The 21,414-nt window shown below is 43.1% G+C and overlaps 2 protein-coding genes across 3 annotated transcripts in view; one reads left to right on the forward strand and one right to left on the reverse strand.

Annotated features, from left to right (window-relative positions):
- DOCK2 (dedicator of cytokinesis 2) overlaps positions 1–21,414 on the forward strand; it is a 443,859-nt gene that overhangs the window by 212,165 nt on the left and 210,280 nt on the right. The gene's annotated exons all lie outside the window — the stretch shown is intronic.
- Positions 10,855–21,414, reverse strand: part of INSYN2B (inhibitory synaptic factor family member 2B) — a 118,422-nt gene continuing 107,862 nt past the window's right edge. For both annotated transcript variants that reach the window (XM_017849425.1, XM_017849426.1), the window contains exon 4: positions 10,855–13,361. In XM_017849425.1, the coding sequence (XP_017704914.1) occupies positions 13,175–13,361 (187 nt within the window). In that variant the 3' untranslated portion in view covers positions 10,855–13,174. The remainder of the gene's footprint in view (positions 13,362–21,414) is intronic.

Here is a 21,414-nt window from a genome sequence, read left to right on the forward strand (position 1 = left end):
CATTGCCTTAATAAGGACTTTGGTGAACACATATCAGGGCATACTAGGCCTAAAATATATAGGCAAAACATGGATTCATATCTCAACTTTCAAAGGACCTGTAGCATGTCTGTACAGAAGTCATTTATCAAGGTAGACTTTGTGGAACTAGAACTGGGTCTTGAATGCCATGAAAAACATTAATGGGTGAAGAGGAAGGCTTGGTGCATTTTAAGTGGGAGGAGTATTTCTTGCCCTATCCCTTCTTGCTGTCTGCAAAACTCTCATCATTCTGCTAGGCCATGTTTCCGGTTGTTCTTTGTCCTTGTTTCAGTTACAACATTACCACGTGTATTGGAATTTTCTTTTTACCTATCTATGCTCCACAGGAAAGTAAGACCCATGCAGGAAGGGACCACATCCTTTTATCTTTCCATTCATCCTTCCATCCAGGGCATGGTGTGTAGCAGGCACTCAATTCAAGTTATGGCAGTAAATTAATTTAAAGAACAAATGAACTGAAGGAACAAATTAATGACAAGCTTTACAAAGTTCAACTTTAAAAATAATGTGCATAAAGTTTTGTTTCATGCCAGTCTTTCCTCTAAAGATTTTTTAAAATATAAAATTCCCAAATACCTTACTAGCTCTGGGTGACAGAATTCTTTCAGGCAAACTAAAATATGAGAGCTGGGGTATAAAAGAGCATGCTTCATTCTCCAAATCTTTCTTCCATCCCATGATTAGCTGCTGCAGAAATGAGAATTAAGAGGAAATATGAGATTCCTCGATTTGTTTGGATAGCTACTGCATTCTCCCTGCTGTGTCCAATGGAGCAGACCTTTGCTATGGATAAGGAGTGCTCCTAGATAATGATGATGATGTCACTGCTGCCATTGCTGTTGCTGCTGCTGCTGCTGTTGCCATGAAAGTTTCACTTGACTCAGTATGTATATGTATTAGTCCATTTTCACACTGCTATAAAGAACTGCCCAAGATTGAGTAATTTATAAAGGAAAGAGGTTTAATTGACTCACAGTTTCTCGTGTATGTGGAGGCCTCAGGAAACTTACAATCATGGTGGAAGGGGAAGCAGGGATGTTTTACATGGTGACAGGAGAGAGAGAGAAGCGGGGAGAGCCCCTTTATAAAACCATCAGATCTCATGAGAAGTCACTCACTAGCATGAGAACAGCCTGGGGAAAACTACCCCCATGATCCAATCACCTCCCACCAGGTCCCTCCCTCAACACATGGGGCTTATGGAGATTACAATTCGAGTTGAGATTTGGGTGGGGACACAGCAAAACCATATCAACATGTTTCTGCAGAGTAGGTAAGTTCAGGCCCTGGGGAAGCTGGTGCTCAAGCAGCTTTCACTGGTCACACAGGGACTACAGCTGTCAGAGGAGAGCGAGAGAGAGAAAGGGAGGGAGGGAGGGAGAAAGAGACAGAAAGAGAGAGAGAGAGAGAGAGAAAGAAAGAAAGGGAAAGAAAAAGGAAGGAAGGGAAAGAAAGAAGAAAGAAAGAAAGAAAAAGAGAGAGAGAGAGAAAGAAGGAAAGAAAGAAAAAGGAAGGAAGGAAGGGAGGGAGGGAGCTTGGAAATTATTCAGCAAGTGCTGGTAAATGCAGTCACACAGAATGACTGGTCCATCATCAAATCCTAATGAAATTACCTCCAAATATCTCAGTGCCTTTCAGCTTCTGTTAGTGGAGCTGGACAAATCTGATTTGAGACAAATAATTTTAAGGGTGTTCTTAAAGGTAAGACTTCACTGTATCTTTCGTCCTATTTCCTGGCACTGGAAGAGAGGCCAGCTTTTTCTGGTCCTTGGAGAACTTAAGAAACAACATATCTGCCATTTGGGCATTGGCTGAGTACTTCTATCCCTGACATTGCTTTCTAAGTGCTATGGAACTGGGGACAATCTATGTGGTTTGAAAGGAGTTGACAAGCTGGGAGCCATTGTCCTCCTTTCCTCAAGAAGGGAGGAGGTCTCCTCATTCCACAGCTGGAAAGTCTCTTCACAGTGCAGATCCCCATTTTGCTTCTCTGTAAAGTGTGGCTAGTAATGGTCATTACCTGCCAAGCTTGTGGTGAAGACTGAATAAAAACATACGTGAAGCTCACTGCACAGGGCTTAACACATAGTAGGCCCTTGGTAAACAATAGCTATTATTGTTCCCCTTGTGGGCTGTCTTCTCCCTGCTTTGACACAGATGTCAGGAATAAGATTACAAATTATTTTACAGCGCTGCCTTTCAATCTTTCCTGAATTTGTGGAGTAATGTTCAGCTGTTGCTATGGCTGGGCTGTGAAGAAAGCCTCCGTGAAATACAATGAGGCACACTGTGTCTGCTGTGAAGGCCTGGAACCCACATTGGAAGGAGAAATCCTATCATGAATGTCCTTCCCTGGGCATTGAGGGTCTGACAATTCCTGATATGGAATTGTCCCCACCCAAATCTCATCCTGAATTCCCACGTGTTGTGGGAGGGACTTGGTAGGAGGTAATTGAATCAGGCAGGCAGGTCTTTCCTGTGCTGTTTTTGTGATAGTGAGTAAGTCTCATGAGATCTGATGGCTTTAAAAAGGGGAGTTTCCCTGCATAAGCGCTCTTCTCTTGTCTGCCACCATGTGAGATGTGCCTTTTATCTTCTGCAATGATTGTGAGGCCTTCCCAGCCAAGTGGAACTGTGAGTCCAATAAACCTCTTTCTTTTGTAAATTGTCCAGTCTCAGGTATGTCTTTCTCAGCAGCATGAAAACAGACTAATCCACTGCCCCTGGGAAAATCCTGTGGGAACAACTGCTGATGAAATAGGCTGTCCCACAAATCTCAGGCCCATCACCCTCGTCTACAGCACTGGCCTTAAGTGACTCAAAGGAACCAATTCTATCAAATGATCCTTCAAAATCAAAACCCATTTTTCTAGATTTATGCTACATTCATGCAGTGATGCATTTGTGTAGCCATTAAATTATATTTATGATGATTTTTAGCAACACAAGACTATTCTATGAATTCTATATAGAGAGAGGATTGCAGGAATGAAGTAGCAGCAACGACGACAATGACAACAACAATAATAACAATAAAGTCATCAAGGAAACTGAAGTTCAAGGAGAGGAAAGAAATATGGCCCCTCACCAGAGGGCCTTGATCTCTCAGAGCTCAGAACATGTTCTAAGGCTCACATTGTGTTAGTATCTTCTGCTTAAAGAACACATGACTTGCACATTTCTGGAGTTTTACTTTTAAAAAAATCGTTTCACTTTCCTTTTATAATCAGGAAAAATAACTTTAACGCTATTTCTTTAAAACAGGAATTAATGAGACAGTCAAACTTACTGAAACATTTTTTTTTTGAAACAAAAGTCTCACTGTGTTGCCCAGGCTGGAGTGCAGTGGCATGATCTCAGTTCACTGCAACCTCTGCCTCCCAGGTTCAAGGGATCCTCATGCCTCATCTTCACTAGTAAGTGGGATTACAGGTGCCCACCACCACACCCTACTAATTTTTGTATTTTAGTAGAGACAGGGTTTCACCATGTTGGCCAGGCTGGTCTTGAACTCCTGACCTCAAGTAATCTGCCTGCCTCAGCCTCCCAAGTTCTGGGATTCACCACGCCCAGCCCTGTAACATTTTCATGTATATAATTTCACTTTTCTTCTGAACAGTCTGTAAAGCCAGAGAGGCACAGGGTTTCATTTTAAACATAGAGGTGATGTGTGGAGGTGAAGATACTGTTCAAAATTATGCAGAAAGTCAGGGGCAGAAGTCAGGACCCCCAGCCTGTCCTGGTCTGTCTCTCTTCCCCTGGACTGCTTTTCCTTGAAATGTCTCCATTGTCATATATTCTCCCAATTCATTCAACAAACATATACAAAGCATTTACAGCATCTCAGGCAATTCGAGAAGCCCTTGGAGAGTCCCAGAGATGGAAATGACAATTGTGTCCCCCCAGGAATTTTCTTTCTGGTGGAGATGAACTTGAGAGATTGACAAAAGAAATGTCAATATAACATGAAAAGTGGCAGCCTGCACAACATGCTCTGGGTACTCGGAGGATGGAGTGACTAATTCCATGGCAGCAACGAGGGTTGATCAGAAAAAGTTACAGAGAGGAGGTGACATTTAAATTGCAACTTGCTGTCTGGCATCGGAGTTAAGAGCCCAGGCTCCCAAGCTTGGCAGACCCTCAGAGAACTCCAGCCTTCACCACCTCCTACCTGTGTACTCTGACAGATTACTTATCTCCCCCTAAGCCTCCATTTATTCTTTGGGAAAAAGGGGGTAATCATAAACTACCTTGTGGTAAGTTTTTTGAAGAATAAATGAGATAATGCAGGCAAAGCGTTTAGTAATAGCTCATTGTAAATTCAAGAAACTAAAGCTTTTATTATCACTATCAGTAGTAATAATGCTACTCTCCTTTTCTTTCCTTTAAATTAAAACTATTTCCTATGGTAGATTGGTAATGGAATGGGGTCCCTTGTAGGGAAAACAGCATTTGCAAAGTCACTGATATGTAGCAGCTTCTTACTTTTTGGAAAGTGGCAAGGAGATGGGATTGGGGGAAGTAGACCAGTAGGAAGTTAGGCTATAAGCACTACGTTGGCGTTAGATTATAAGGAGACTTATTTGTAGGGGAAGGAATTTTTATGCTCTAGGATGGTAGTGGGATGCAACTAGAGATATAAAAACCAGGGAATGACATTGCTAGATGTCTTAGAGAGAGGCCCCAGGCAGCTGTGAGGGGGTGGAAAATGGTAAGAGAACATAGATGTTGAAGAACAGTGCAGGGGTCTACGTGGAAGAGACAAGGGATCCCGATCGTGAAGTCTTTCAATTAAAATAAACAACACTTCCTGGATTTGGACATTACAAGATGAGGAAAGCTGCCCCTACTCTCAGGGAGTTTAACATATAGTGGGAGAAGGGGAAGATAATGAGAAAGAGCCACAAGAGAATACATATTGGTCTGTTTTCACACTGCTGTAAAGACATACCCGAGACTGGGTAATTTATAAAGAAAAGAGATTTAATTTACTCACAGTTCCATGTGACTGGAGGGAGGCCTCAGGAAACTTACAATCATGGCAGAAGGCGAAGGAAAAGCGAGGACCTTCTTCACATGGCAGCAGGAGAGAGAGAGCAGTGAGGAGCGAAGGGGGAAGAGCCCCTTATAAAACCATCAGAACTCATGAGATCTCTCTCGCTATCACGAGAACAGCCTGGGGGAAACTGGCCCCATGATCCAATCACCTCTCACCAGGTCTCTCCGTCAAAATCTGGGGAATTACAACTCAAGATGAGGTTTGGGTGGGGACACAAAGCCTAACCATATCAGAATACAAGAACAGCATTTGGATGGGTTCAAAAGGAGGCAATGTGACATCCAGGTGGGATGAATCAGAAAAGGACACCTGCTTGTTGTCAGAAGCTGCCCACCAGCCCTTGAGCTCTTTGGTACTATGCTGGTGTCTGCACTGCATTTTCCACTCAGTATCCTTGGCACCTTGCCTGGCAGAGATAAGGGGCTTGATGACTGTTTACTGAAAAAAGTGATTATAGACTGAGGTTCATCTGAGATTTTTGGAGCCAAGGGGTGCATATTAGTGGAGATGAGGTAGAGTTTCAATCCTTGAAACCCACTCCAGGTCAGCAGCCTGAGTTGATGAGCGCTGATGTTTTGTGTTGCTTTGATTTTGTTCCCTTTGATCCCTGACTCTTAACTACTGAAGGTATATTGTTTTTTATTTGAAAACAAAAAAGCACACCAAAGACAATGACACCAGCAAGTAACTTCTCATCACCTCCATCACCCATCTGTGGTTTCTGTTTGTGGAATTGAATTTCTTCAGGCTTGGTGTGCTCAGTGGAAAAACTGTGAATCACTCTCAAGTTCAGCAATTAACATGACTCAGCCCTTGGTTCATGAGCAAAAAGGCTTTTCTGTCAGCATAACCAGGGTATCATAGCACTGTGTCTGCTACCTGGGAAACCAAGATGAAGCACCGAGTAGAGGTCACCATGTTTAACTTATGATTTAAGAAATAAAGGTTTTTGTCAGGAGCAAACATACGGGTTTCATTTGAGTAAAATCTAATATAGTATACTTACAGATTCTAAGAATTTGTGAAAGCCATTTACGATAATAAAACTCTTATTTGCTTCCAAGCAAATCATCCTTTCGTGTGTTCCTTTTCACTTTAGTTCTGCTTTGAGCCAAGGCAAAATGCTTTGCCCAAAATGTTCCTTTAGTTAGACCTTGTCTCTTTTAAATTGCATTTTCTCTGGAATGGACTAGGTCACATGTAATAAATTCTGGCATAAGAAACATTACAGGGAAAATAGTTAACAATCTGCTTTAATTTCAAAAGTCATTTACTCTTTGATATGGTAAGGCAGTATCTAGGTAAAATGTGCAGAATGCATTGGGATTTAATTATGATGACAATTTATTCTGAAACAGTGTTAAACTGGACCATCAATATTCAGGACAAAGATCTTGGCAGGGGGAAAGGTACTGGGAGCAAACATTAGTGTCTTTTTATTCCTGGGTCCTGAATGCCGTGTAGACCTCAGGAGAGTTAGAAGCCTTGGGCACATTACCAGTGGCAGATCCTAATTTCTGTAAAGATCTGAGACTAGGGTATGATGGTGAGAAGGTAGAAAAATTGCTCTTTCTATTCCTCAGGGACTTAAGTTTCTCTTTGGGGAAAACTGGTTATTTGATCTGAGAACAAAACTAAAAAAAAAAAAAAAAAAGCACACATACATAAACCAAAACCACAATAATAGGTCATTTAATTCTAGGAATTAAATAATCCATCAATCATTTTGGGAGTATACTATGAAATAACTTGAATGCAGATATGTATAGATTTATACCATATATCATTCGGGACTGTACCCACTATGGTACCATCCTAATATGAGGACTGAAGGACCAGGGATAAACTGGGAGTTAATTTTTAGTGTATCCCCACTGAATCCAGTGTACTCATTAATTTATTTCTGCAACGAGTATTTAAACCCCATTATGGTACATGATGGAGATACAAAGGCAAGCAAGAATAAAAGCAAGATTCCTTCCTTAGCGAGACTATAGTCTAGATAGATACCTTGATCAAACAATGACACAGATATATGTACAAGGACAACTGTGCCAAGGACTTCAATGGTAAGGTCCCTTGTGCCAGCAAATGTCTAAGAGGGGTATTTGGCATGGTCTGGGCTGAGTTGGTGGTAGTCATGGGAGGCATGACCTGGGAAACTCCAACAGAGCTGCAGGCTGGGCAGGGAGGGTGGTGTAGGTGGAGAGTATTGCAAGCAGGAGGAATGGGAGCCTTTAGGGACTGAAGGCATGGTGGGTCCAAGAAAGCCAAGAAGATTGGCTGAGGCTGGAGGACAAACACCAGAAGGGCCTGTGGTGGGAGCGTACAGGAGATGCAGGGCAGGATGTGCAGGGCTTTGGGCCACAGCAGCAGACCTGGTCTTACTTCCTAAGTGTATCGGGAAGCCACTGAACACTAAGTCAGAGTGTAACGTTATTCCCATCCAAATTTTGCAATGATTGCTTTGGCTGCTATGTGGAGAAGATACTTGAGAGGTGAGAGAGGGGCCGGGAGCGGTATTGTGTACCTGTAATCCCAGCACTTTGGGAGGTTGAGGCAGGAGGATTACTTGAGCCAGGAGTTTGAGATCAGCTTGGACAACATAGCAAGACTCAGTCTTTACAGAAAATAATTGTTTTTAAAAAACATAAGGGGGTTGTGGTGGTAAGCACCTGTAATCCTAGGTACTGGGGAGGCTGAGGTGAAAGGATTGCTTGAGCCTGGGAGTCTGAGGCTGCAGTGAGCTAGGATAGTGCCACTGCACTTCAGTCTGGGTGACAGAGTGAGAGCTTGTTTCAAAATATATTTAAAAAAAGTAAGTGTAAGAGAAGATATTGCATGTGGGGAGACCTATTGGGGAGGTTCCTGCAGAGGCCAGTTGAGAAATGAAGTGGGTTTAGAACAGGATGCCCACAGTGGAGAGGGACGCTGACCTGAGAACTTGGCTTAGTCTGGCAATGAGAGGACCAAACTCTGTGTGTTGCCAATGGATGCATCCCTGCTCTTTATGGGCTGAGAGTTCTGTAGGAGGCAGAGAGAAATTAGACATTTGCAAAACCTCAGGAGTAGGGGTGGTATGATATGGTCCATAGAAATTTAGGCTGTAAATTGGTGAAAAGAAGATGGGGAGGAAGTTGAGGTGAAGGTACTAAAAAATGGGATTATGTTCATTAAAGCAGTCAAATGTGGTTTGCGCTGAATGCCGACAGTGTTGGATTAGGATTTGTCCCCGCACTTTTCTTGCAAGCAATGCTTGATGGGCGTAGTGATCATAAAACATCTTTGTTTCTTGGCATTTATAAAAGAAATACATTTTAGCATACAGCAAGTTGCCTTGAGCAGCTTAAAATGAGAGCCTTTTCAAGTGAAGGTTATATTGAGGATTCAGCTCAGCTGATGAAGGTAAGAACAGGTTTCAAGTCTAGCCTCATGCTTCCTGTAATGACCCCGGCCCCTCACACATTCCACCCACCAACCACATTGCTCCCAACACCTGCTTCCCCACAGGATTGCTATAAGCCCTTGGACAAATCATTTAGCCTTCCTTAATTGACTCATGCTTCAAATGGAAGGGACATGGCTCTTAAAGTCTCTTTCACGTCTAGGATATTTGATTCCACGCAACAAGAATCTTTCATTCCCAGAGTGCTGTGCTGTATTTTATGTGCACATATGCTCTTTTGAATCATGGACAACTTTATTACTTAACATTACTTAACATTCATTATCATGGTTTCTGGTGGATCCTTTTTTTTTTTTTGAGACAGACTCTTGCTCTGTCACCTAGGTTGGAGTGCAGTGGCATGATCACAGCTTACTCCAGGCCTCCCCGTCTTGGGTTTAAGCTATCCTCCTGCCTCAGCCTCCTGAGTGATGGGGACCAGAGGTGCAAGCCACCACCCTTGGCTAATTTTTTAATTGCTTTAGAGATGGGGTCTCACTACGTTGCCCGGGTTGGTCTCAAACTCCTGAGCTCAAGCAATCCTCCCACCTTGGCTTCCCAAAGTGTTGGTATTACAGGTGTGAGCCATGGCGCCCACAGGAAGTGTTCTTCCCTTACCCTGAGAAAAACCTGTTTCTGAAAACCACTGCAGCTTCACGGAGTTACTTTCCTTTCTCTCTCCCAATTGACTTCAATCCACAAATGACTGAATATGCATTTATTGAGGGCCTGGCCCGATGTGTCCCCTACATTGTGCTCTTGGTTGTCACTCAGTTCATTGTCAAGGCACTCTTGGGAGGCAGGGGGTATATTAGAGGAATCAGAGGCTCACAGAAGCTAAGTAACTTACTCAAGGTTATGCAGCAAAAAGAAGGTAGCACAATACTGTCAAACCCGAGATTTCTGATTCTATGTCTAGGGTTTCTGTTTGTTATTGTTTCTCTAAATTGGGGTTTCCCAAAATGGGAGACTCACTCTCCAGGTGTAAACCCAAGCTGGTTTTAAATGGTTCATGGAGAAGGCAGGAAAAATAATACTGAATCACATGACAGGAAAGTTGTTTTCTTTTCAGTTCTCTCAAACATCCTGATTAGCCAAGTGGAAAATGGGCTTGGTGTGAATGCGACTTTAGTATATGTTGAATATTTGCTAATATCCCCTCTTAACAGAGAGCTGGTCTTAGGCTTAGCAGCCTCAATAGCAACAGGGTTTAGCAAGAATTTAATAAGATATGTTTTTATTTCATCTTCTATGTTTGGAACATGATATTGTTTTTCTTCACATTGGTGACATAAATTTGACTTTTAAGGAAAAAAATTAAAGGGGAAATAATTAAAGAAAAGTACTGAATAAATTAGAATTCAGGTGTCTGAGCATAATGATACAGGTCATGCATGTGCATCCCTGGGAATGAGGCTGGGAGCAGCTCTCCATTGATTCATGCTGCCTCCCTCACTCACAGGACACACGGGGCTTCATATGATCATCATGACACTAAGTTCTGAATCTGCTCTTTATTTATTTCCCTTAGAAATGTATAGAAGCAATTATAACGAAAGCCATACTTGCCCTTAGGACCACTGAGGTGTGCTTCTTAAGCATACATTTTATAACCGAAATCAACCCAAGCTAGTAATGGAGTCTTAAAACCTAGAAAAAATATGTAAGTTTATTGCAAAAGATAATATCCCATTTAAAACAGTTTAGAAATTTACAAAACCTTACATCAGTACATCGTCTTTAAGAAGGTACTCTATAGATGAGCTGGTATTAAGTTCCAAGGATAGTGAGTACGCATTTATGCATTGTTTTTTAAACTACAGAGAAAGCAGCTACATAAACTCCTGCAATTTAAGTTGATGTATTGGTCTTTTTCCTTTCAATTTTATAAAAGTAATTTTTGCTAAATTAATACCTCTCCAGAAAACCAGATCACCTCAAGTACAGCATTTCTGTAGAATATCATGGTAGATGTTACATAATATTTTACAAAGAAGCAGTGATTTTCACATGAACAAGTGAGTATGCAGTTTTGGTATATGTGTGTATGGTGTTTTAAATATAGAGACAATCATTTTTATTCATCAGGAAAGTGTTTATGGAATCCTGTTTCCTCATAATGATTTTAAGTATCAATTTTTCAGAAGAGAATTCCTTCCCAGTTCCAGGTCAGTGGCCCAAGCAATGCGGTGTTGTGCTTTAGTGTAGAATCAGTATAGCCTTGTTTGGCTGTATTTCTAGAAATGTCAACATTTCCTCTTTTTTTTTTTTTTTTTTTTTTTTTTTTTTTTTTTTGTTGTTGTTGTTGTTTGTTGGGGAAGTGCACAAAATGTCAACATTTCTAGTCCCAGTTTTATTTAATTCCATTAAGGGTTCATGTGAGGGCCCCAACTGGAAACATATCTATGACCACATGAGCTTATTAATTTTGTGTGAGGTACCTCAAGCATCTCTTTATCTTGCCAGGCTAACTTTGGCCAGTAATCCAGCTCAGCTCTGAGTCACTCAGCTCACGTAATGCGGAACGTGCTAAGAGTTTATAAAGTAGGAAAGCATATGTTCTTATCTCTATTCAAGAATGGACAAACAGGCTCTGGAAATTTAAGCCATTTGCCAAAGGCTAGTGGGATAGACTGCTTGGTTGTCTGGGTCTCCTAATTCTAGGAACAGGGTTTTTACATTCTAGCATGATGCCCGAGAATGTAAATTCATATGAAATTAGTGTAAGCAAAGCAAATTAAGATAGAAGCTCTACTACAAGATAAAATTACATAAGAGATCCCAAATGATTTCACTTTATTAGATTATCCTCTATTCTGTTCTTTTCCATTGCTGGGACCAACTGAGAGTCGATTGTATGGATACAGGAAAAAAAAAATCTGTGGCTTTTAGATAGTGGTAGCATATCTTATTGAAATGTGGTTTCTTAAGTATGACAAGTGTATTTATCTTAATTCTAACATGACGTTATATATTCCGGTCTCATTCTGTGGGCTTAAACATTACACTAGAAACAGAACAAGAACATCTTGAATGACATTCCAAGACTTAAATAGTGCAAGCTGATATTCCTTGCCAAATTTCCCTTTCATTCTCACGGAAATAGCTTTGTGCACTGCATTGCTATGACAGGGGAAGGTGAAACCATCAGAGTGGTTTGCTCAATTAGGCTCCATTTGCAGTGGGGTAGGTACATCCCACAAACACACAGGACGCTGTGCTCTGCAAAGATTCTAGTTTAGACACTGGATCTTCAGCCAAGGGGATTACAAAATACCTTCTTCGTTTAATGTATGTTTAGTTTCAGGATCCCTTTCTAGCAATGTCAATCTAACCACATGCTGATGGAGAATTGAATTCAACCAGAAGGTATCTGAGCCTTTCCATCCTACCCCTCATCCACAAGAGTATGTAGCAATTACTTAATTATATTACTTTAGTCATTTGTTCAGCCATGCAAGCTTGACTGGGTCCACATGTATGCAGGTCTTGTCAAAAGAATGAGCCAGACCTTGAAGAACTCAGACTTTGGGATAGGAATGTATTTAAAACTAAAATAGAAAAAACTATATCCTCATCCCCAGTCCCGCCACTTTTTCAATCAGGTCACCATTTCCTGATCACCAGGAAGGGAGACTGTGTTGATTAATATATGTTTGAACCTATCTACACGGCTGTTCCTGGGATGAAGGGATGAGAAACAGTGTTGTATTTTATCTTAGCCTTATCTATGTTACTCATAAGATGTAACTGATGGACAGGTTGCTGGATCTCATGATTTTAAATGTTGCAGGTAAGTTAACAATGGAGTCTTAAAGTTCACACCGAAAACAGACTCCACCCATTTGCCAGGTGGTCTCAGGCCCCAGGCAGAGAAGAAGCATGATGATTTAGGGTGGGCCCTGGAACAGCTACAACTGCTGAAATCCTCTTTGAATTACAATTGTCCAGCACAGCCACACCAACAAGTTTATACCCTGGGGTGGCCTGACTCTGCCACAGGCAGAAAGGTGCATGCACCATGAGATGACAGAGCCTTAATTTGGGATCAAGGGGCTAATTAAAAAGGAAAACAACCCAACACACCAGGGTGAACCTGCATTTTATGCCCTGCCCACTTCTCTTGTGCTTATTATGTATGCTGATAGCTTAGAAAACTGCCAGTTTATCTCATTTTTTCTATGGTACCTGCGTATAACCTATAACATCCCTCTATCTTCCGGCTCTGCACAACACTGTTTTTTTTCTTTTGGGTTGATGAACCCAGGATGGAAAGGAAGTGCTTAGCATCGTGGAGGTGTTGGAAGGTATAGTGTGGGGTTTTGCTCGTGGTGGGAATCTGGACTTGCAACTCAGCATGAGTTCTGGCTGAGTGTGACAGGGAACTTGGCAAGTGGTCACCCTAGTGTCTGTAAAGCCCTCAGCAAGCAGTGGCACGCACTCAGGTAAGGATGGTGGTCAGGTGTCCAGCAGTGGCTACATCAGCTCCAAGGCTCTTCTGTTTCACAGGCCAAAGGGCTCACAGTCCAGGGCCTTTGCAAAGAAGCAGGGCAGACCTTAAGTGCAGTGGATTTCCCATCTCAGGGAAGTACGTGGAGATGCGGGGCTGGGGGATGGTCCCAACCAGCTCAGATCCACCAGAAGCATTTCTTTTTCACCTTCTTGGTTTTCCGCCTTAAGTCCTGCTTTTCCAGGGCTGGGGGTTCTGCTGGGGACTTTGGTGGGGGCGATGCCTCCTCAACTGGCTCTGCTTCCTCCAGACTCTCCAAAACTTCATGGAACCTGCCTTCCTGCTGCCGAAAATCATACTCTACACTGAAAAACACAGAGAGGAAGGAAAGAAAGTAAATTTGAATCAGCACAGACTGATTCAGCATCACTCAGCCCCAACTAACGTGGAAGAACAAGAGCTTTGGGATCAAATCCTAGATCCTTAGGTACCTACTGGCTGTTTGACCTTGGGAAAGTGATACCACCTCTCTGAACCTCTAGTTCTTCATTGATTGACTTGGCACCTGTAATGCCTTCCTCACAGGGATGTTATTGAGGGTCAGTGAGACCTGATGGCAAGTGTTCTGTAAATATTGGCTCCAGTCTCTCTCTTAATCATTAATGGGTTTTCTTTGCATGTGTTATGCATGAAAACTGTCTCATTATTAAAACATTAAGATAATACAGAGCAACAGACAAGAAAACTGATAGCTCAGTTTCATCGTCTGTAAAATGGAGGTAATAAAAGCACCTATCTCAGAGGCTTTCTTTGGAATCAATGTGTGTAAACTGAGGTCATATAAATGAAGTGCTCAGAGTAGTGCCTGGTGTGCGCTAAGTCCTCCGTATGTGTTAGCTTCTGTTACCGCTATCATCATCATCATTAACATAATTTCTACTAGTAGATTATGCCTTGCTCTTTGAATTGCATCTCAACTTAAAGATGTATCTTAGAGAGCTTTACATGTAAGACTGCCTTGTAGTATTCCTCAATATGATGTGTTTAAATATTCCTCTACTGATGGATGGACATTCCCATGCTCTTTTTCGTTGTTGCTGCTGCTGTTGGCTATTTTACTTGTGTGTTTTGGTGTCATTAACATACGGACTCCATTGCCCTGTGCTGATTATCACAAACATCGAGGAGGTGAAAATGAATTAATGAATTTTTCGCAGACTAGGGGTCCTTGAGGTCAGGGGACGTGGGTGTGGAGCAGAAGTCTGGCCTGTGGGGAGTGGGTGCTGATGCTGTCTGTGACCTCTGCATGTCTGGGAGTCAGGCCAGCAGGACTCAGAGGCTCTCAGCCTGCCTCCTCACTCTGGCTAACCCTCCCCAGAACCCAGAGAGCCGGGGTAGGAAAAACAAATCCTCTTAGACATCCCTGTGGGCTGAGCACAGGTTCCCTCTGTCCTTGATTGTCCACTTTCCTCCATGAGGAGGATTTACTTACAGAGGAGTTTTCAGTGCCAAGATGCTTATAAGAAAGCTCTTAAGCTTTTCGATGTGTTTGTTACCTGGTTTCATACCAGGGGTCTCAGAAGGCCCAAGGATGAGGAGCCAGCATGGGAGTGTGGAAAGTGGAGGAAACGTGGTCATGAAAACTGCATTCTCCTTGGTTAGCCAGGAGGAAAATGAAATGTTGCATCTGGTAGACCAAAGACCCCATGTTGGTTTACGATGTGGCATGACTGGCCAATGACTTTATACCCAGCAAGGGCTGAAAAACAGCTGTCATTAAAGGGACATCTGCCTTTGTTTACTATCCCCATGTCACCTCCCAGGGACGGGAACCCAAGTTTGTGCTGCTACAAAGGCATGTTGCCGTTGCCATGCATGACGGATGAAGCCCCAAAGGACGCCTTGTCCCTGAGCATTCTGAGATGGAATCTGAGATGAAAGAGGCAGGGCTGAAGAGTCAGAGGGGTGAGGGGGCCCGTTTTATAGCCAGACTGACGGGGTATTGGTTCTTAGGGAGCACTAGGAAAGGGTATCTGATTGTTTTGTTTCTGTATTTTTCATCCAGACTTTCTTCTCCTCCACTTACATCCCTTCTCTTTCTATTCTCCCTTGCCCTCTCTATGGGAACATAATCCTGGCTGGATGACCTATAGGCCATTATTATATTAAATTAGAATTATGTATTATGGATGAAACATAGGCTGTGTTTTTTAAAGCAAAGCTCTACAGTTTCACTGTGAGATCTTGGAGAAGTCATTTCCCACTTCCAGGTTGTTGTGTCCTCATCTGCAAAATGAGTGGTGCCTACGCAAAGGATCTCAGTGAAGCTTAAATGCTATGTGCATATACAACACGCAGCACAGAGTAGGCATCAAGTATTCAGCCAGTCACTTGACAAACATTTATTGAGCATCTTCTTTGTGGCAGGCCCTGTTCTGGCTCCTCAGGAAGGAATGGTAGACAGACAATCTCCCTGGCCTCCTGGCACTGCCAATCCAGTGACTCTGTGTCCTCAGTGCTGGCATCAGTAGCTGTTAGAGACCTTCTAGCCAAAGCCCAGAATTTGCCAGGCCATTGGGCAGAGGCATCTGCAGACTCACATACTGACTCTTTATTTCAGGAGTCTCTATTTCAGGAAAAACTCTCAAACCATGTTTTTCCTCTGCTCTCACACAACAATCATCAACACAGAAGAAGCCTTCTATGGCCAAATGCATGGGAGTTTCTCCCCACTACCAAGCAGTGGCCACCAGTTGGTGTCTTCCAATTCAGTTCCAGCACTATCTACCCAGAGATAGCATCAGATTCCAGGGACTGGGGGCTCATTCCCACAAGACTTCCCCGTTGTTCCCCCCCACTTACAAGTCCAGGCCCGTGGAACTCCTGACCAACTAGCTTCAAGTTGGGGTTCCCAAAACCCCTTCTTTGGGTTTGATTAATTTGCTGGAGTGGCTCACAGAACTCAGGGAAATACTCACTTACATTTACTGGTGTATCGTAAAGGATATTGCAAAGGATACAGACGAAGGGATGCGTGGGGCAAAGTGTGGGGGCTTCAGCCCCCTGTGTAGCACTCCTTCCTCCGGGGTATGGGCAGGACCCACTCTGGAATCAGTCTCTTGATCCACAATCAGAGTCCTGCCTTAGGCAGGTGACAGGATGACAGGAGGACAGGAGAAGGTCAGAGAGACTCTGCTTCCTGAGGCCTGCTCCTGAGGCCTAACTCACCCAACATGATAATAAAAGATTGTAACAAGGGCTATGGCAGTTATAAGCCAGGAACCATGGGTGAAAACCTGTCTGTCTGTCTATCTGTCTGTCTATCTGTCTATCTATCTATCTATCTATCTATCTATCTATCTATCTATCTATCATCTATCTAATCTATCATCTATCAATAATCTATGTATCTATCATTATCTATTATCTATCATCTATCATTATCCATCTATATCTATCATTATCCATCTATCATCTATCATTATCTGTCTCTCTCTCTCTCTCTCTCTCTCTAGCATCTATTTGTCTCTATCTATTCATTCCCCCACACAGATAGATGACACACATACACACATATATAATCATAACATCACAGTCTCCTATTTCCAGGAGGCATCACCTGGTACTGCACCCCTATTTGTCTGGGGTAGGGTAGAGTGGGTTTCTGTCTGTACCACCTGAACCTCATTCATCCCAGTGGAAACTGAAGGAGATGGATCGAGAGCCTAGGCAACCCCTGCATTTCAGCAAGGAAGGACTTTAAAATGGTGAGTTGCAAGCTCTGATTCTCACCCCTCTAGCACTGGGAACACACATAGTTCACAGATAGGGAGCATCTATATTCACAATGCTCCTAGCTCCTGAAATAGCCCTGCCCTCCCTACTGTGGCAGAAAAACAGTCTTCATCATAGAGTACCAGATGGGGCCAAAGAGAGTAGGTGCCCCCTCTAGGATTTTAGGAGTCCAAGATTTTCTTGTACAAAACATTCCATCCATCATCAGTCCATCCTGCTCTGGGCCTGACGCTGTACCAGGTTCCAGGAACACAATAGTAAGTTAGACAGATGTGGATACTGTGCCCAGTGTGTTTGAGATAGGTGATTAAATAACAATTGCTTTCAAAATATACTTCTTATTTCTCTCAACTACTCCTACTTTCCAGTTCTTCATCCATATGCTTCTACCAAATTATATGAACACACACATGCACCAGCTGCCTTCCTCTCCTTATATGTGAAGTGTCTCTGACTTCGTAATTCAAACAAACAAACAATGACAACAAATCAGCTGAATTTGACAAGATTTACAAGTGTCCTAATACCTGTTTAAGAAAAATAAGTTGGGCGCAGTGGCTCACGCCTATAATCCCAACACTTTGGAAGGCCCAGGTGGGAGGATTGCTTGAGGTCAGGAGTTTGAGGCCAGCCTGGGCAACATAGCGAGACCCCATCTCTATAAAAAAAATAAAAAATTAGCCATGTGTGGTGGTGTGCAGCTGTGGTCCCAGCTACTTGGGAGGCTGAGGTGAGAGGATCACTTAAGCCCAGGAAATTGTGGCTGCAATTAGCTATGAGTACACCACTGCACTCCAGCCTGGGTGACAGAGTGAGTTCCTATCTCAAAAAGAAAATGATATTAATGCTCTGGATGATTCCAGAATGTGTATAGAACTGGCAGGCCTGGGTCGAAAAGACCAGGAGATGGAACGGAAACTTTGTCTCACCGTCACAACTTGACGTCCAGCCCAATGTAGAGGATGCAGTGAGGGCCCCAGAGTTGAACACTCTTGGGTTTGAATGGAGGCTGCAGCACTTCCTGGCTGGGTGACCCTGGGCAAGTTTCTTCTCTTCACACGGCTCAGTTGAACTTGGGAGTTACACTAGCTACCTCGCTGGCTGGCTATGCAGATGGGACGCAATGACAGGTGAAATCACTGCACACAGAACACCGTCTCGGCCCACTCCACTCTTCCTCACTAGGTCCTCTGCCTTCCCATCTCAGCTCCTTGCATCAACCTTCAGCTCTTCAGTAGCTGCACACCTTACCAGCAGCATCACTCCTCACCCCTCCCCACCATCTACATTCAGGGAAGAATACACTCTTTGTGTTTCTATGGAAACACAGCAGGGTTCCATTATAATCACTGGGATTTAGGGAGCTCCCCACTCCCCTCTTGTGACTGCCCCCACTGGTCTTGAACAATTTAAAGGGGATCGAAAGTAACTTTCCTTTCAAGACCAGGCAAATAGCAGAGTATGGAGAAGTGTGTGTGCTTTGGAAGGAAATTTATTAATGTTTTTTAGGCCAAAGCAATTTATTAACATAAAGGAAAATTGCCACTTTTCTTTTTATTCATCCGTTTGACACACTACAGTTTAGTTTGGAAGGGAGGAGAGGGAGTATATTTTGCTTTGGTGGTAGCTGCCTTATAAACGGGAGGGACAGCACCCTGTCATCTGCTTTTTGTCTTGAGGCTGGGTAGAAAAGAGAAGATGCGTTTCTGTTTCCTACTTAGCTACTTACACCATGCTCAGCAACCCCTTGCAAAAAGGAGTAAGTTGCCAGCTTGGTGAAAATTGAAGTTAATTCTTAGCAGAGGGTTGTTTGCAGACACTGGAAGACTCTCTGCTTTGGGTTTCAGCTCAAGGATCCAAATAGCACACCAATAACTTTTCTAACCTCACCTCCCTTTCACTGCTTCCACTTACTCTCTGTACCCTCCCACCCTTACCATCTTCCACTATCCGTATTTCACATATGCTCTGTATTCCATGCAGGATCATAAGAAGGAAGACAGGTGCAGAGTGCTGAGTTTGCAGAACCCTGGCTTACAGTGGAGGGCAAAGAGTAGTTACGAAATTGTTACAATGCAAGATTCTGGACAGGAGCCCTTGAGATAGTCCAGAGCATTCAAGGTATGTGAGTTGGTCCTCCTGAGGATGCATGGGACATAGGACCTGTGGTTCAGGGATGCTCAGTTGATTGCCTGAGGAGCCTTAGAGCCCTTCACATCCAAGGAGATGTCTGAACATGGAGCCACACTGTGTTTAGAGAGTGAGCTATGGGTAAATCAGAAATGGTAAGAACTTTCAGGTTTCCCTCTTGAGGGCACCTCACTAATCTAGCTTACAGATCAGTGCTCCAGCCATCATGCTCGCTGAAAAGCAGAAAGATGTTTTTCTCAGTAATTGGAAGCAGCAAGAGCCCTAAGTCATGACTTGTCTGGAAGAAGAAACAGTGAGTAACAAATAGCAAAACTAGATAAGTGCATGAGCAAACAACAGAGCAAGGTTCTAGATGCAGGATCTTGGCTGGGTAAACTGAAGCTGGGTGAACCAAAAGGAGATAAAAATGGATGTAGAAACAAACAAATAACAGAAGCCTGTTAGTTGTATATACCTTTTGAATTTGCAAAGTATTTTAATCTGTGTTTTTATTTTACCCTCATCATAGCTCAGGAAGATAGGAAGGTTGTTGCCCATTTAACAGACAAGCAAGTTGGCAAAGGGAAGTCACACTGTAAGTTACAAGCGGAATCTAAACCTGATGTCTTAGTCTGCTTGGGCTGCTATAACAAAATACTGCAGACTGGGTGGCTTATACATAACATACATTTTATTACTCACAGTTCTGGAGGCTGGTAAGTTGAAGATCAAAGTGCTGTTAGTTGAGTATCTGGTAAGGGCCCTCTTCCTGGCCTATAGACAGCTGTATTCCCTCGCTGTGTCCTTACGTGGCAGAAAGGAGGGAGGGACCTCTCTGAGTTCTCTTTATAAGGGCACTAATCCCATTCATGAGGACTCCAAGTTCATGACCTCATCACCTTCCAAAGCTTCTACCTCCAAATATCATCACATGGGGCATTAGCAATTAATCTGAATTTGCGGGGTGCACAAACATTCAGTCTATTCACCTGGTTTCCTGACACCTGGTCCTTTGATTTTTCTGTTTAAAGAAGGATCCAATGTTTTAGCCATGGACCTAACTCTTTCCAGCATTTTATTCTGAGGAGAAGAAACAAAAAGAGAGTACCTGGACCACATTAGATTAGGACACATGGTAATTTAAATGGGCAAAAATAATAATTAAGATAAAAAGAATGATGGTCATTTATGGAATGAAATCTATGTGCTAGACACTATGCTACAAGTTTACATTCCTTCTCTCATGAATTCTCAAGTCCTGTGGGATAAATAATATTACCTTCATTTTATAAATGAGAAAACCGAGGCAAAGAGAGGTTAAATATTCTGCCAAGGGCATGCAAATGTAAGTGACAGAGTCAGAATCTGAACCCTGAAAGTCTAGCCCCAAAGCTTATACACTAAGATGTACTAGACCGAAAGAACATAGTAATCTGTATCTGTATGAAATCCTGATTGCAAAATGTGTAGGGTGGTGGGGGTGGAGGTGGTGACCAAGGCCTGGTGCTCCTGGATGACCTCACAGTCCCCTGTGGAACCAGACCCAAACTGGGGCTGGAGTGCACGGGGGACTCTTTATGGACCAGCTGACCAGTTCACCTTGGAATGGTCTTTCTCAATTTCAGGGCAGCCTCTATAGGGAGGCTACATACCCAAAAAAGGTGCTCACCTTCTAAGGAGGCAGCGTATTGAAGATAATATCTGGGGTCAGCAATCTTGGGTCTCGTGTAGGCTGCTGATGTCTCCAGTGAGCCGTTTTGCACCTCCTTCTCAGCAGTGGGTCCTGCTCTTTTATAAAGAGACATGCCGACAAGCCACTGCCGTCAACTACACTCTAAGCAAGTTGGCCGAGAAGTGAATGATTCATGGCATCTCCCTGAAGACAAACCATCTTCCAAATTCCCCTCCACCTCTTCTTCATCTCTTGTTGGAGCATTTCTGTGGTCCCTGTTTCTGCAGAACACAGGTGCACCACTGATTTACTGACCTCCTGCAACTTTCTCTTTTAAGAATTAGCTGTAAGAATCAATGGATGCAGTGAGGGTAGTTTGGTTCTTGTCCGTTTGGATAAATCATGACACTTAGGAAGGCATCTCTGTGGAAGAATTACAGTTTTGGATCACAGGAACTTTAGTTTGTATGTTTTTCTCTCCCCAGCCTGGAAGGGATATTGTTCCTGAAACTTTCTCCTAATGACCAGTTTGCTCATTTTTTATAGGGTTTAATTTTGAGCTGCACAACTTGCAGCTATTTCAAATTGGCAAGTCTACCCCTTCTCCTAGGGCATCTATCTGCTGTTGAGTCTTCAGAAAATCACGGGTTCTCTTCTTGGCACATATATAAATGGGATCAAGCTGCAGAAATCTCTGCTGATAGCTATCTCTGAAAGAAATCTGTGTTTTGGGTTTTGTGACTCTGTGCCAGGAAGATCTGCCTGTGAAGTCCTCAGAAAGCGTAGATCATCTCCGAGAAAGTTAACACACTTATTCACTG

Source organism: Rhinopithecus bieti, unplaced genomic scaffold (genome assembly GCF_001698545.2).
Source record: "Rhinopithecus bieti isolate Rb0 unplaced genomic scaffold, ASM169854v2 scaffold_30732, whole genome shotgun sequence".
NCBI classification, from domain to species: domain Eukaryota; kingdom Metazoa; phylum Chordata; class Mammalia; order Primates; family Cercopithecidae; genus Rhinopithecus; species Rhinopithecus bieti.